Source organism: Hydra vulgaris, chromosome 15, assembly GCF_038396675.1.
Source record: "Hydra vulgaris chromosome 15, alternate assembly HydraT2T_AEP".
NCBI classification, from domain to species: Eukaryota; Metazoa; Cnidaria; class Hydrozoa; order Anthoathecata; family Hydridae; genus Hydra; species Hydra vulgaris.
The window spans coordinates 13,426,988-13,440,824 of record NC_088934.1 but is presented as its reverse complement, the minus strand read 5'-3'; the positions used below and the strand labels follow the sequence as shown (position 1 = coordinate 13,440,824).

Below are 13,837 nucleotides of genomic sequence, written 5' to 3'. Positions count from 1 at the left end.
TATAAATTACTAAATATTTTCTCCATTTAAACAAAATAAGTTGGACATTTTTTCCCCTAATAACTGACTAAAAACTATTGAATTCTTTTAAACTATTTTTATGGCAATAAATTTTTAAAGGTAGTTTAAAGATCACTTTAAATTCAGCTTTTAATATTTGCAACATTTTAAAATATTGTAATTTAAACAAGAAATATAAATTAAAGGAAGAAAATTATTGTTATTAAACTAGGTAAAATTAGGTAAGTTTCAAATGTCTGAATAATGATCTATAATCATTGATAAATTGCATCATTCTTTAGATTTTAGTAATTCGTTCGGTCTTGGTGGTTCATTATCAGGCGGTAATATAACTCCTATTTCATCTATTGGTAGTAGTGGAAGTGGACTGGGTTCTAGTAGTTTGGCTGATTCTTTTTCTGCTGTGGGAAGCAGTTTGAATTCTCAAGCTCAAAGGAGGTCAAATCCTTTATCTAGTTTGGGAGCAAGTAGTTTTTCGGCATTTACAAACCAATCTGCTGTATCAAATATAGCTCAAAATAGACAAGCAGATAGGTTAAAGCAAGGTAATTTTTATTATAAGGGTTGATTTGTTTTTGATATGTTTTTTTTTTCTTTTTTCTAAAAGTTTTTTTTCTATAAAATGAAAGACAAAGTTTGATAGGTAATTTTTACTAACTTTAGTAGAATACTTTATCACATATATATATATATATATATATATATATATATATATATATATATATATATATATATATATATATATATATATATATGTATATATATATATATATATATATATATATATATATATATGTATATATATATATATATATATATATATATATATATATATATATATATATGTATGTGTGTATAAATATATAAGATTTATATATGTATGCATATATATGTAAAAATATATAAGAGTTATATATGTATGCATATATAAATATATATATATATAAATGATAGGTGATATTTCTGCTGTTGTTCCTGGAATGGATCAAACTTTCTCAAAAGAAGTTGATGATGAAGCGAATAGTTATTTTCAAAGAATTTATAATCAGCCACCTAACCCTACTATGTCTATTGATGAAGTATTAGCAATGCTTAAAAGATTTAAAGATTCAACAGAAAAAAAAGAAAGAGATGTTTTCTTATGTATGTTGCGTAATTTATTTGAGGAGTATCGGTTTCTACCAAAGTATCCTGAAAAAGAACTACTCATAACAGCTTCCTTGTTTGGAGGTTTTATTGAGCAAGGATTTGTTACGTAAGAATAGTGTATTTTTCTAATGAAGCATAATAAGTTATGCTATATGTCAGATTATGTTAAGTGTGCATGCACAGATAACTTAATCTGATGAATTATGTAGATATAAGTACCATTTATATATATATATATATATATATATATATATATATATATATATATATATATATATATATATATATATATATATATATATATATATATATATATATATATATATATATATATATATATATATATATAATTAAAATATGTATTTTAATAACATTATATGTCCAAATAAATAGTAATATTAAATAATAAACTCTAAAATGTGGTAATTACATATTTTTTTCTCTGAAAAAAGTTACTTTTTAAAAATAAAAAATTTCAATTCAAAATTTATATATACATTTTTTAATAAAAATTGACAAATGCATTTAATAATAATGATAGACAGAAATTTTATTTCGCAAAATAAGAATTAAAATATGGAATGTTTTAATTATTCTGTGAAAGAATAGTTAAGATATATCTCTACTTGTTGTTTTTTTTCTTTAGCTCTACTTTATTGTATAGTTTAGATATATCTCTACTTTATTGTATAGTTTTATCTTCTTTGTCTGTGTTTAAATCAAATTTAAAAATGTAAAATATTCAGAAATAGTGTGTACTGTAATAATTTGTCTACCTTAGCGTTATATAAGATTAATTTCCATATTACCTGTTACCTTTTTTTTTTTTTTTAATCATTTATTTTTTTTTTATATTAATTTAGGTCTGTTTTTGTGGCAACTTTTAGTTAATGATCTAAAAATGTAGGGCTTGATAACTTCAGATTTTTAGATAATGACCTAAACAGGTAGGCCTTCAGAACTTAAGGTTACCTTATAAAATAAGTTACCATGGCACCATGAGAAGGTAAGCCAGGTACAGTCTACCAATACTTAAAAATAAAAAAATAAAAAATTAAGATCTTAAGTTTCAAAAGTGTTATTTTAGATGTCATTTTTAATAGATGTTTTGTTATAAAAAATATGCGGTTAGAATAACAGCCTAGCTTTACACACTCTGCAAGTCACAATATTTGACTTGGCTGATTTTAAATACAATACAAATAAAAAAACAAAAGTATTAAAATAACTAAAATGCTTTTTTCAATTGCTTTATAAAATAAAATAAATTTTGCTTTGTTGGCAACCAAAAGTATAACCTAATAATATGTTTTACAAAAGACTGAAGTCAAAACTGAACTGAAAAGACACAGCACAAAATTTTTTATTGAAATGAAAGATTTATTTTGTTAGTTAGTGCTTTTTTTATTAATTAATAAAGTTTTTTAACTCTATTTAGATATATGGGACTTGGTATTGCATTGCGCCATGTTTTAGATGCTCTGCGTTATCCACCTGGAACAAAAATGTATATGTTTGGCACAGCTGCACTTGATCGTTTTAAAACTCGGTAGGGTTACAGAGAAACAATTTTTTTTCTAGTTTTTCTTTTTATATTTTTGACCATTATAGGCTAAAAAAAATTTTTTAGATTAAAAGATTATCCTCATTATTGCCAACATTTAGCATCAATACCTCATTATAAAGAATTTCCACCTAATTTAATTGAGTACATTGCTTTTGGTCAACGACATTTAGAGCCACCTAATTCTGCTATTGTTAGAAATAATATGGTATTAGCTTTACTTCAAGAGTTTTTTTAAATTCTGTTTTTTATTGTTGACTTTTTATTGAATACAATAAAAATATTAAATATACTAACGCAGGGCCCAATTCAATTATTTAAAAGGTTACACAAAATATCCCATCGAAACTTGTTTGGGTCAAACAGTGTCATATCAAATTTTTAAAATATATTTTTTACGGTTTTACAGAACCAAGTTATGCAATAGAAATCTTTGTCATATTATTCAGTTTATTTAACGTTAGTCTAGTGAAATTGTAGTTTCTTACCTTAGAGTTTAGAATATTTCATAGCAGATTTTTGTTTTTTAATAAAATAGTTTTAATTTAATATTGTATATTTTTTAAGATAGACTTGAATTTTCATGCTGTAACTGACAATGCTTATTATTTTTTTATATACGATTTGATAGCGGCTGTTTTGATGTTTTAATAATTTAAATGCAATAAAAAGCATCGTTATGTTAAGAATAACTTTTAATCATTGATATTTTTTAAAGTTTTTATTTTATGCAAAGACTTTAAATCAAAAATTAATTATAATTTCGTTTGAGATAAGATCAATAAGATCGTTTAAAATAAACGCATTATGTGTAAATTAAATGTTATATTAAAATATTTTTTTTAAGTAGGTAGAAGTGGGGGCATAACCGCATATGGAGGCACAACCGCTTTTTAACATTTTCCCTTTGAAAAATGTTATCTATGGCAAAAAACATACCACGCGTTTAGTAAAGCAGTTTCCTTCATTTGGCCTATGTTAAAAAGAGTGCCTGTTACGTTTCTGAGAAGTTGTGCATAATAATGTTTATTTTAATATTATATTTACATCATATTTTTCCAGACCTTTTTTGAGGATTAAGCAATATTTGATTTTAGTGTCAAAGATACATGTTATCAGCATTATTTCATTAAGTGAAAACCATTTTTGATATCAACATAATCTAATATGCAAGCTATGAAACTGTATTCTTTCTAAAAACTGTCCTCTGGGGCAGAACCGCATAGACGCATAGGATGCACAACTGCATACTTTTGTTATTTATCAAAGTTAGGTTATTACAAATAACAATAATTACAATCGTCACACTTGAATGTGTTCATTTAAAAACTTGAATAGAAATAGTTTTGTTTTGAGATGTTGGAAATTAGATTTAATTTTTACAAATGAGTTTTTAAATAAAATATAAAGCTAAGAGTATATCGAATAAGAAAACTCAGACTGTAAGTCAAAGCATGCCTACAAAGTATGGAAACATGCAACAAAATTAGCATATAATCTGAGCTATGACAATTTTAAAGAAAATGTACTAAGAAAAGTGTACCCCCCAACGATATTTGTGAGGGTGCGGTTGTGCCTCATAATAGGGGCAAACTGTTTTTTTCATTAAGTGTTTTTTTTTGTGTAATGACATTTTCAAAAACCGTTTAATTTTTTTCTTAATTGCATCAACTTAAAGCTTAATGATGTAGTTATTGAAATAAACTGTTAAAAAACACATTTTGTTTTTATTTTATGGGGCGGTTTTTATTTTATGGGGCACTTCTCCTATATTATTTATGATAAATTTAAACGCTTGAAACTATTTTTCCATGTCTCTAAAAAATTTTTAAAAGATTATTTTTTAAAGTTACTTTAAATTATGAATAAGTTAAATTAAGTCTTCCCATGATTTAATTGGTTTATTTTTTTTTGTTTTGTTTCTATTTTTAAAAAGAATTGTTTAAAAGTTTTTTTTTTAAACTTGACTTACTAATTAAAGCATCAAATGATTAAAAATTATGATTTTAAAAAGACTACATTATTTTTTTAAACAATTTTTTTTGCAACTTTTTGAAAGAAATGTTTATACAACTAAAAATATTATATTTTTTCTTTTCAATAATTTAATTTCACTTTTCAATAATTAAAATAAAATTTGTTCATTTATAAAACAATAAATAGAAGTAATTTGTAAAAGTGTTTTGCCTAACTTTAATTAAACGTTTTAAAAGATAAGTTTTAAAGTAATTTTTCTCAAAAGCAATTAAAAACCTAACAAAAAGTAATTTTTTAGTTTTTTTAGTTTTATTTTAAAGCTAATTTATTTTCTTTTTCGTAAAGAATTGTTTTGCTTATTCTTTTATTTTTTTCATTTTTTTTCCTAGTTTAAGTTTAGCTTAATGTTTCTTTTTTCGTCGTATTTCTGAAATGTTTAAATCATCTAAACAGTTGTGGTCAAGTTGTAACCAAAAAAAAATAATTTGCGTGGTCAGCAATAGCGTTCAATCAATTTACAAAGTAATCAGTCAAAATGTCCGATTACTTTGTAAATTGATTGGACAATCTGAGGTTTTAGCCGGATAATGTCTAACCATTAAATTGAGCCTTGTTAATGTAATGTTGCTGCAAAAAAATCAAAACTATAAATATTAGTAAAAAAAATTAAATATTAATATCACAAAAAATGTTATAAACGTATGAATTTTTTTAGTTTAATTTTTTAAACTTAAAAACAAAAAGTTTTTAAGTTAATCTGCAAACATATTTGTATGCCAATCCTCCGCATTAGGGTTGGCATTCGACAATGCCGACCTAATTGCAGACCTGAAAGTCTTTGAGGTCGGCAAAAAATTGCCGACCTCTTTTCTATGTTTTATGGTAAGACCTTTGTATCAAATAATTTTTGCCAACCTGATGCCGACCTCTAAAAGATTGAGGTCAGCAAATTATTGCCGACCTCATCTTTCCTAATTCCGAGGGTTGGTATGCTAATTAAAAAGGTTGAAGTTACAGTCAATATAAATTTAACATAGTATTTAAATATAAATAAATTTTTTTTTTAGCATGTTTAAAAAAAAAATGGATCCAGTAAATAAAAATTATTAAGTTTATTTAAAACTCTTTTACTTCTCTTTCGTTCATTGTCGTCATAGTTATGCTAACATTGCTTGGTACCATTAGAAAAAAACTCTTTAATGTGCTTTATCTACTTTATAAAGAAAAATTTAAGTTAATAGTTACTTACTATTAACTTAAATCTTTAAATACTTACTTTTTTTTTTTCTTTTACAATTTTTTTCTTTAATTTTTCTTGCTTTTCTAATTGTTTTTTGAGTTGTTCTTTTTTTTTTCATTTTTTGTTTTTTGTTTGATTTTAATTTTTAAGTTTTTTATTACCTAATTTTTTCTCTAATAAATAAACTTATGATTTCTCAATATGATATTTCAATGTTTATTTTAACTTCACTAAACTCTATGATCAATATATGATATATATGATGAATATTTCAATGTTTATTTTTAACATACTAAACTCTATATTTTTAAATATTAATTTATTTTAGTTTATATAGTGAACAAATTTTTTTTATATCAATGAAATTTATTTTAACTATTTAATCAAAGTTTTGCTTATTTAGATCAAACATTGCCAGATACAATTAGACAACACTTTTCTCATTTTAGTTCACTTACATTACATTTTTGATTTTAAGTGACATTCTTAATTAGTGTTGATAGATACCCATAGCCTATTATTCTCATTTGTTGTTTGAATAGGGGTCAATTGGCATAAATATATAAAATAGGGGGATAAGAAGTCGTTTTTTGTCTGTTAAAATAAATTATGAAAATTAATTTTAATTATGACAACAAATATTTAAAAATAAATATATTAATAATAATAAAATTGTTAAAATAATAGATATAATTAATATAGTTTTAAAAAATACTAATAAAATTCAGGTGTGATATTTTAGGAAAATATTTTAAACATTGTTTTTTAGAACAATTCTCCTAACTTTGGATTTCTTGGATCAATGGGCTCTAATAGAGTAGGTTTAAATACACCTACTGATTCAGTTACTCCTCCACCCCTTTCTCAATCCATGATTCCAGTGTATGTTTCAAAAACAAGTGCAATTACAACAGGTTTTTTTTAATTATTCTTGTTATTTAGCACATGAAAATATTTTGTAAGAAAAATAAATGAATACTTCATTATTATTTTTAGTGTTTAGCAGAATATATTTCATTATCACAGTGTTTAATGTTTTTATTTCTTTTATAAAGGTTCAAATGTTGTCACTGCAGTAACAACAATTAGTACAACAACTTCAAAAGAGGTTTGCATGCTTTTAAGTTCAAGTTTAAAAATTAAATTGGTTTAATAATACACTTCAAAATTTTTAATTTAAAAGTCACAATTTTTATAAATTAAAAATGTTAGTTATATATAATGTATATTAAATCTATTGCAGCCGTCGATTGCAATCACAACTAATATTGATACTCTTCTCGATGCAACACAAAGTGGAATGATTCAACCTGGAGAAGTTATTCAAGATAAAGTTCATTTTATTTTTAACAATATTTCAGCTCAAAATATTAAGCAAAAGGTATTTTGATATTTCATTTAATTTTAAAGTATTTTATTTCTTAGACTTTGTGTGCATATATTTAAAGATATTAAAAACCTCATTTTTTTACTTTTTTAAAGTTAACATGGAATAACCTAACATAATTTCTGGTAAACTATTTTTGTGGTTAGTGAAACCTTAAATCAGGGATTATCTTTTTCCAGAATATTTCTAGAATTCCAGATATTTTTCTCAACTTTTAGTTTTCCTGGATATCCAAAATGTTTTTCATACATACAAGTTTATGTATATATTTTTGTAATATATTTATTTTATAAGTTTTTCCACTCATCACTCATAAAAAAATTTCAAAAAGTTTCAAAAAAAAAGTAATTACAAACAACTTAGAAAAGACCAAAATTAAGAGGAAAATAAGAGAAAATATATTTTACCCAAACAATTTTCAGGATTTTTAAAACATGACCTGGATGATCTATGTTCAATAATTTTATTGATTTATATATATATATTTTTTTTCTTTGCTAGGCTACAGATTTAAAGCAAACCATTTTACCAGAATATTATCCATGGTTGGCACAATATCTTGTTATGAAAAGAGTTAGCATTGAACCTAATTTTCATTCATTATACTCAGAGTTCTTGCAAGCACTCTCTGTAGCTGAACTTAGCCAGATGGTACTCGATGAAACTTACAGAAATATAAAGGTTGTTAGAAAATTTTTAAATTTTATACAAGCTTTTTTTATGTTTTTTAAACTACTAAATCCCAACACATGTTACATTTATGTTAAAGAAAATGTTAAAAAAAAGCTTTTGAGCAAAATTTTTTTGATTAAAACTAAATAAATGTATAACAATTAAAGTTAAAATTATAATTTTTGTCACAACTCGCCTTCTCATTTTTCTCTGTATTTCGAAGTCTTATACAATATACACCGCAATCTACAGACTTGACAATTTGTTTCAACCACATTTATATCATAAAAGTTTCAGTATATGATGTCATTGTAGAATTTTGAAAATAAGAACTTAAAGTTCTTACCTTTTTTTAAAAAAAAATTTTTGTTCCATTTTTTTAGTTAAATTTGTTTCTCATTTTCACATTTATTTCTCATCTTCACACAATTAAATACAATATAAAAATTTATACAATGATAACATATACTAAAATTCTTATGAATTATACACATTTAAAATAAATTAAGTCTGTAAATATTCAGAGTATAAAACTGTAATACAGAATAAAATGAACAAGGGAAGCTTTAACTAAAATGACAAGTTTAGTTTTTATTAATAATCATATATTATTTAGTTTTAATCAAAAAAATTTAGCTAAATCTATTATAAGATTTTCTTTAATATAAACACAACATGTGTTTGTTGTCCCTTTAAATAAGTTAATCATAACAACTTTATTTGTTTAACTTTAAATTTGTTAATTTCTATTTAAATATTATATTTATTTAAATTGATTTTTTGGACAAAACCAAATGCATATAAAAGTTTAAAAAAGTTATGAAAATTTAATTTTTAATTATATAAAAATATATATTTTTATATATATATATATATATATATATTTTTTTTTTTTTCAAGTATATAAAAAGTATATAAAAATTTTAGACATACAAAGAAACTTATTTAGTACGTGTAAATAAAATAATTTTAATTAAAAACTAAATACATTGTAAAAATTGTAGAAATTGATACTAAGTTTATTTTAAAGGTGCTGCTGCGTTCTGATAAAGGTCCTGCAAACTTTTCTGATCGCTCACTGCTAAAAAATCTTGGGCATTGGCTAGGAATTCAAACATTAGGAAACAACAAACCAATTCTATTTAAGGTAACAAATCGATTTCAAAATCAATCAAGTAGTTTTTAAAACATTTTTCAAAAATTTCAATTGTTATACTGTTTAGGATTTAGAAGTCAAGTCTTTACTTATTGAAGCATTCTTTAAAGGTCAACAGGTAATTATTTTTATTTTCATTAATTTAAGTTTAATTGTTATATTAAGTTGATGTTATAACATTATTCAATAACATTGATAGCATTACAAAAATTTTCTTAATATAAAAAGCTGTATACTTGTCTATGATATTAGGAGCTTCTCTACGTAGTTCCATTTGTTGCTAAAATCCTAGAAGCATGTGCTAAAAGCAAGGTTTTTTTTATTTTTTATTTTTATATCAAAGAAGTCAGTTTTTTTTTACCTTAAAAGTATATACAAAAAGCTAAGTTTTTATTACAACTATCGACAAGATCAGAATATATTTTTATTACTGTTATTATTAGTATCATTTAGAATAAATTTAGTATTTTGATTTTTTAATTTTTGAAAAGATTTTTAAACCATATAATCCATGGTTAATGGGAGCAATGTCAGTTATGGTAGAGTTACATCAAATGCCTGATTTAAAATTGAATCTCAAGTTTGAAGTTGAAGTTCTTTGCAATACACTTTTACTTGATCTTCAGGTTTAGTATAGTTTGTTACTAAAAACATTTTTGTTATACTGAAGCTACTTTTGTTTAAGTTTAGTTTAACAAAATTTTATGATAACAGAATATGTGTGTGTGTGTGTGTGTGTGTGTGTGTGTGTGTGTGTGTGTGTGTGTGTGTGTGTGTGTGTGTGTGTGTGTGTGTGTGATGAACCAGGAGCAATCGCTCCACGCACCTAAAACATGTTCGTTAATGACTTTCCGGGCATAAAAAGTAATTTACATGTCCGTAAATGACTTTCTGGGCATGACAAACAGCTCTCGCAAGTTTCATTTTCAAAAAATGCGCTCGTCTGAACAACTTGCAAAAATTATAAGTTAATTTTATAAAAATATTTTAAGTAAAATTTTTGTGCTGAAGTCAAAATATGTTTAAACAGTAGAGTTTGCATATTGTAATAAAGCATCTCTTTTTTTTTTTTTTAAATTCAGTTGAACCTTATCATATATGCTTAATCGTACCCTGGTTAAGTTGAACCATTTGCTAACTCGTTTTATTTTTTTAGGGTCCATTTGACAAAAATCTTTGCTCAACTAGAACTTTTACTTTGAATTGCATAAAAGTAATAATGTTTAATCCATGTAATATATATCAAAACTTGCAACACTTCAATGAAAATTCCAAGCTTAAAAAATTAAATATCTTGCGTAATATTTATAAATATTTTATAGATATCTAGCGTAAAAAGTTTATGAAATTAAAACTTTACTTAACGCTTCGATTTTGTACTGGTTCGATCAAATTCTATTAGTTTATGGCTATCATATTTAAAATTAAAAAACATCAAAACGCTGGAATATGAAAAATTTTGTCAAATATAAGTATATAAGTTAAATATAAAACTAAATATTTTCACTGGTATCTTTGAATCAGTCAAGCTTATATTAAAGTATATTTATTAAAAAAGTTAAAGCTAAACCAACTTAAAATTAAAAAAAGATAGTTTCAATAAACAATATCTTTAGCAAACATATTTGTTATATAACTTTGAATTGCAACTTTTGGAAGCATCCTCACAAACAACAAAGAAAAATGTTACATCACTAGTTTCACAAACACATTTCTCAAAATATTTGTCAGTATATAAATCATTTATATATTATATTTGTATATATGTACTTACACTAATATATATTATATTAGTATAAGTCTATTATATATTTATTAAGTATATAATCAAGTATATAAAATATTATTCACTTAATAATATTTAAATGTCACATTCAGTTCAAATTAGAAAGCAGTTTTCTATTTTGTACAAACAATGAATGAAGTCATTACTGCTAACAGATAAAATAGAATGTTTACTATTTTCAAAACATATAGTCGTAATGATAATTGAATATTTAAATTAAAGTATTAAAACTTGATTGAATTTTGAAAAATCTAAAGTTTTAATCCACAAGATTTTGTAAAAATGTAAGATTCTTTTGCTTTATTGCTTTTAATTTTTCACACATCTTTTGTAAATAAAATAAATATTTTTAATCTTTTTTTTTTTTTAACTACAATTTATTTTAAATTAAATTTAAAATGTTTCTGCTTAAAATGCCCGCAATCGAGCATGTTTATTCAACTCCAAAAAGGAAACAAAGTTATGTAGTCATCTTTTATTAAATGTTGTTATTTCATTGTTTTTATTTAATATCAAAGCTGCAGTAACATATTTTCCGGTAGATAGACAAATGCATTAACTAAAAAACCAAAGCTTTTTTGTCTGATTTCATGGACTTCACATTGAAAAAAGTTCAAACAAAAAAATTTTCACCTTTTTTTTTGTATGAACGTATGAATTTTTGTATGTTTTTGAGTGACCCCTCTATATACTAAGGCAATTTGGCCCCATGGCAACCAATTTCCAACTTTGAATATCGCTCTCGAAGTCATGATGCCAAGCACGCATAATCGCGTTCGTTGATAACGCATTTCATTATTACGAGAGAGAAATATTGCGCTGGGCAATTTTATTACATGCACTGTATATATATATAAATATATATATATACACACACACTATGGTGTATATAGATATATGTTTGTTGGCTTTTTTTTGCTGACTTAAATCCATAATTTATTTTTTAATTTTATATTAGGAAATAAAGCCCAGTGAACTATTAAAAAATTCTGATATATTAAATAAATTGGAACATCAGCTTATACCTGCAGAAAAAGAAAAAAGTAAGTTTGTTAAATTGTGTGGTATTTTTATAAATATCTTTATTTTTTAAATTTTGTACTGATAATATATTTATGCATTTGTTTTTTATTTATTTTTAAAGTATATTTTGCATATGTATTTAAAATAAATTATTTAAGTTGTAAGTTAGTAATTTTTACTGCATGTGTATGTTATTTATTTTTTTGCATTTTGGCTCTTTATTAAATTAGATCAAAATGCTGATTCATCTGTGCCAGTAATAGGACCCCCAGCACCTATGTTTGCTTACAATGATATCATTATTGGTGCATTAGCATGGTTAGGGCCACATATTCAACTTAATCCGAATGTATGATTTTTTACTTTTAACTTATAGTAGTTATTCTTCTATTAATATCAATGTATCTCTAAAATCAGTATATCAAATATTTGTTCTTTGTTACATATGATCTACACACAGTGTGACTAGAGTGTTAATTGTTTCTCCCCTTGCCCTAAAAAACTTTTCAAAAGCAATCATAATCTCTAGTTTTAAAACAACAAAAAAAGTTTATCAATTTTTTTTTTCACCTTTTAGGTTGTCTTATTTCAACAATATCCGCATCTTAAGCAATGCATACGACCAGCAATTGAAAGAGCTGTACAAGAGCTTTTATTTCCTGTAGTTGAACGCTCAATTAAGCTCTGTCTCACAACTGCTGAAATGATTGTCAAAAAGGTATTCACTATGAACATTGTATTTTTTTTTCTTACGAATTACCTCCCTTAAATTGAGAAAGCACTACAGTCTGGGAGAATATTCATATCTATACATACAAGGCAACAGGTGTGTGATAAGTTAGATTATGTAGCTTTTGGTTACACAGCAAGCGTTCTGCCAATATGGTATGTAGATATATTCTTAAAAGTAAATAAAATTTTTCCACTAGAAATGTATTTTTTTTTTCACTAGGATTTCTCACTGGACCCTGAAGAAACACGTATGCGAATAGCAGCACATCATATGGTTCGCAATCTTACTGCTGGTATGGCCATGATCACTTGTCGAGAACCTCTTCTTGCTAGTTTAGTTAATAACATAAAAAACAATCTTTCGTCTGCATTTAGAGTGAGTTTTTTTCTTTAATAAACAAAATGTAATTTTAAAATATTTATCTTGATATCTGTTTATTTTTTTCTTATGTTGTTACATTTTTATTTTAGTTATTGTAGTTGAATATAGTTATGTAGTTCTTACTTATTTTAGAGTGCGAATTTGCAGCAAAAAGATCAACTTGAACAAGCTGCACAAATTGTTGCCAGTGAAAACTTTGAGCTATGTTGTGTTTTCATACAAAAAACTGCTGTTGAAAGAGCTCTTCATGAGACTGATAAAAGATTGTTAACAGTAAGAAGCATTAATTATTTTGAAAAAAAGTTTGATTCAAAATAAAAAAGTTCTTTCATCAACTGTAAAAAATTTTAGGAGTATGAGTTACGAAAACATGCTAGAAGTGAAAACAGGCGTTACTGTGATCCATTTGTTTTAACATATCAAGCAGAAAGAATGCCTGAACAAATAAGACTGAAGGTTTTATTAAAAAAAAAATTTTAAATATCCTTTTTTAATTTTTTATTGCTTTTTTTTTGTGCCTAATTTTTATTTATTTTTTCAAGGTAGGGGGTGTGACCGCAGGTCAGATGACAGTCTATGAAGAGTTTGCAAGATCTATTCCTGGATTTCTACCACCTCAAAATGGATCGATTATTGAGCCTTTTCCAAAACCTATACCTGAAACACAAGCTACATTGTTGCCTCAAACTGATGTTCATGTTAGTGATACACACAAGGTAATTTTGCTTTTAAAAAAAGTTTTTCGCAA

General features: G+C 24.6%; 1 protein-coding gene across 2 annotated transcripts in view; it reads left to right on the top strand.

The window, feature by feature from the left end:
• The window catches only part of LOC136072151 (CCR4-NOT transcription complex subunit 1-like), a 70,703-nt gene that overhangs the window by 47,551 nt on the left and 9,315 nt on the right, over positions 1-13,837 (top strand). For both annotated transcript variants that reach the window (XM_065820772.1, XM_065820773.1), the window contains exons 21-39: positions 303-566; positions 976-1,276; positions 2,609-2,719; positions 2,801-2,942; positions 6,721-6,865; positions 7,007-7,059; positions 7,195-7,332; positions 7,840-8,019; positions 9,041-9,157; positions 9,234-9,284; positions 9,419-9,478; positions 9,658-9,792; positions 11,911-11,995; positions 12,206-12,324; positions 12,553-12,693; positions 12,928-13,083; positions 13,222-13,362; positions 13,441-13,545; positions 13,632-13,805. In XM_065820772.1, coding sequence (XP_065676844.1) covers positions 303-566; positions 976-1,276; positions 2,609-2,719; positions 2,801-2,942; positions 6,721-6,865; positions 7,007-7,059; positions 7,195-7,332; positions 7,840-8,019; positions 9,041-9,157; positions 9,234-9,284; positions 9,419-9,478; positions 9,658-9,792; positions 11,911-11,995; positions 12,206-12,324; positions 12,553-12,693; positions 12,928-13,083; positions 13,222-13,362; positions 13,441-13,545; positions 13,632-13,805 — 2,618 coding nt within the window. The remainder of the gene's footprint in view (positions 1-302; positions 567-975; positions 1,277-2,608; positions 2,720-2,800; positions 2,943-6,720; positions 6,866-7,006; positions 7,060-7,194; positions 7,333-7,839; positions 8,020-9,040; positions 9,158-9,233; positions 9,285-9,418; positions 9,479-9,657; positions 9,793-11,910; positions 11,996-12,205; positions 12,325-12,552; positions 12,694-12,927; positions 13,084-13,221; positions 13,363-13,440; positions 13,546-13,631; positions 13,806-13,837) is intronic.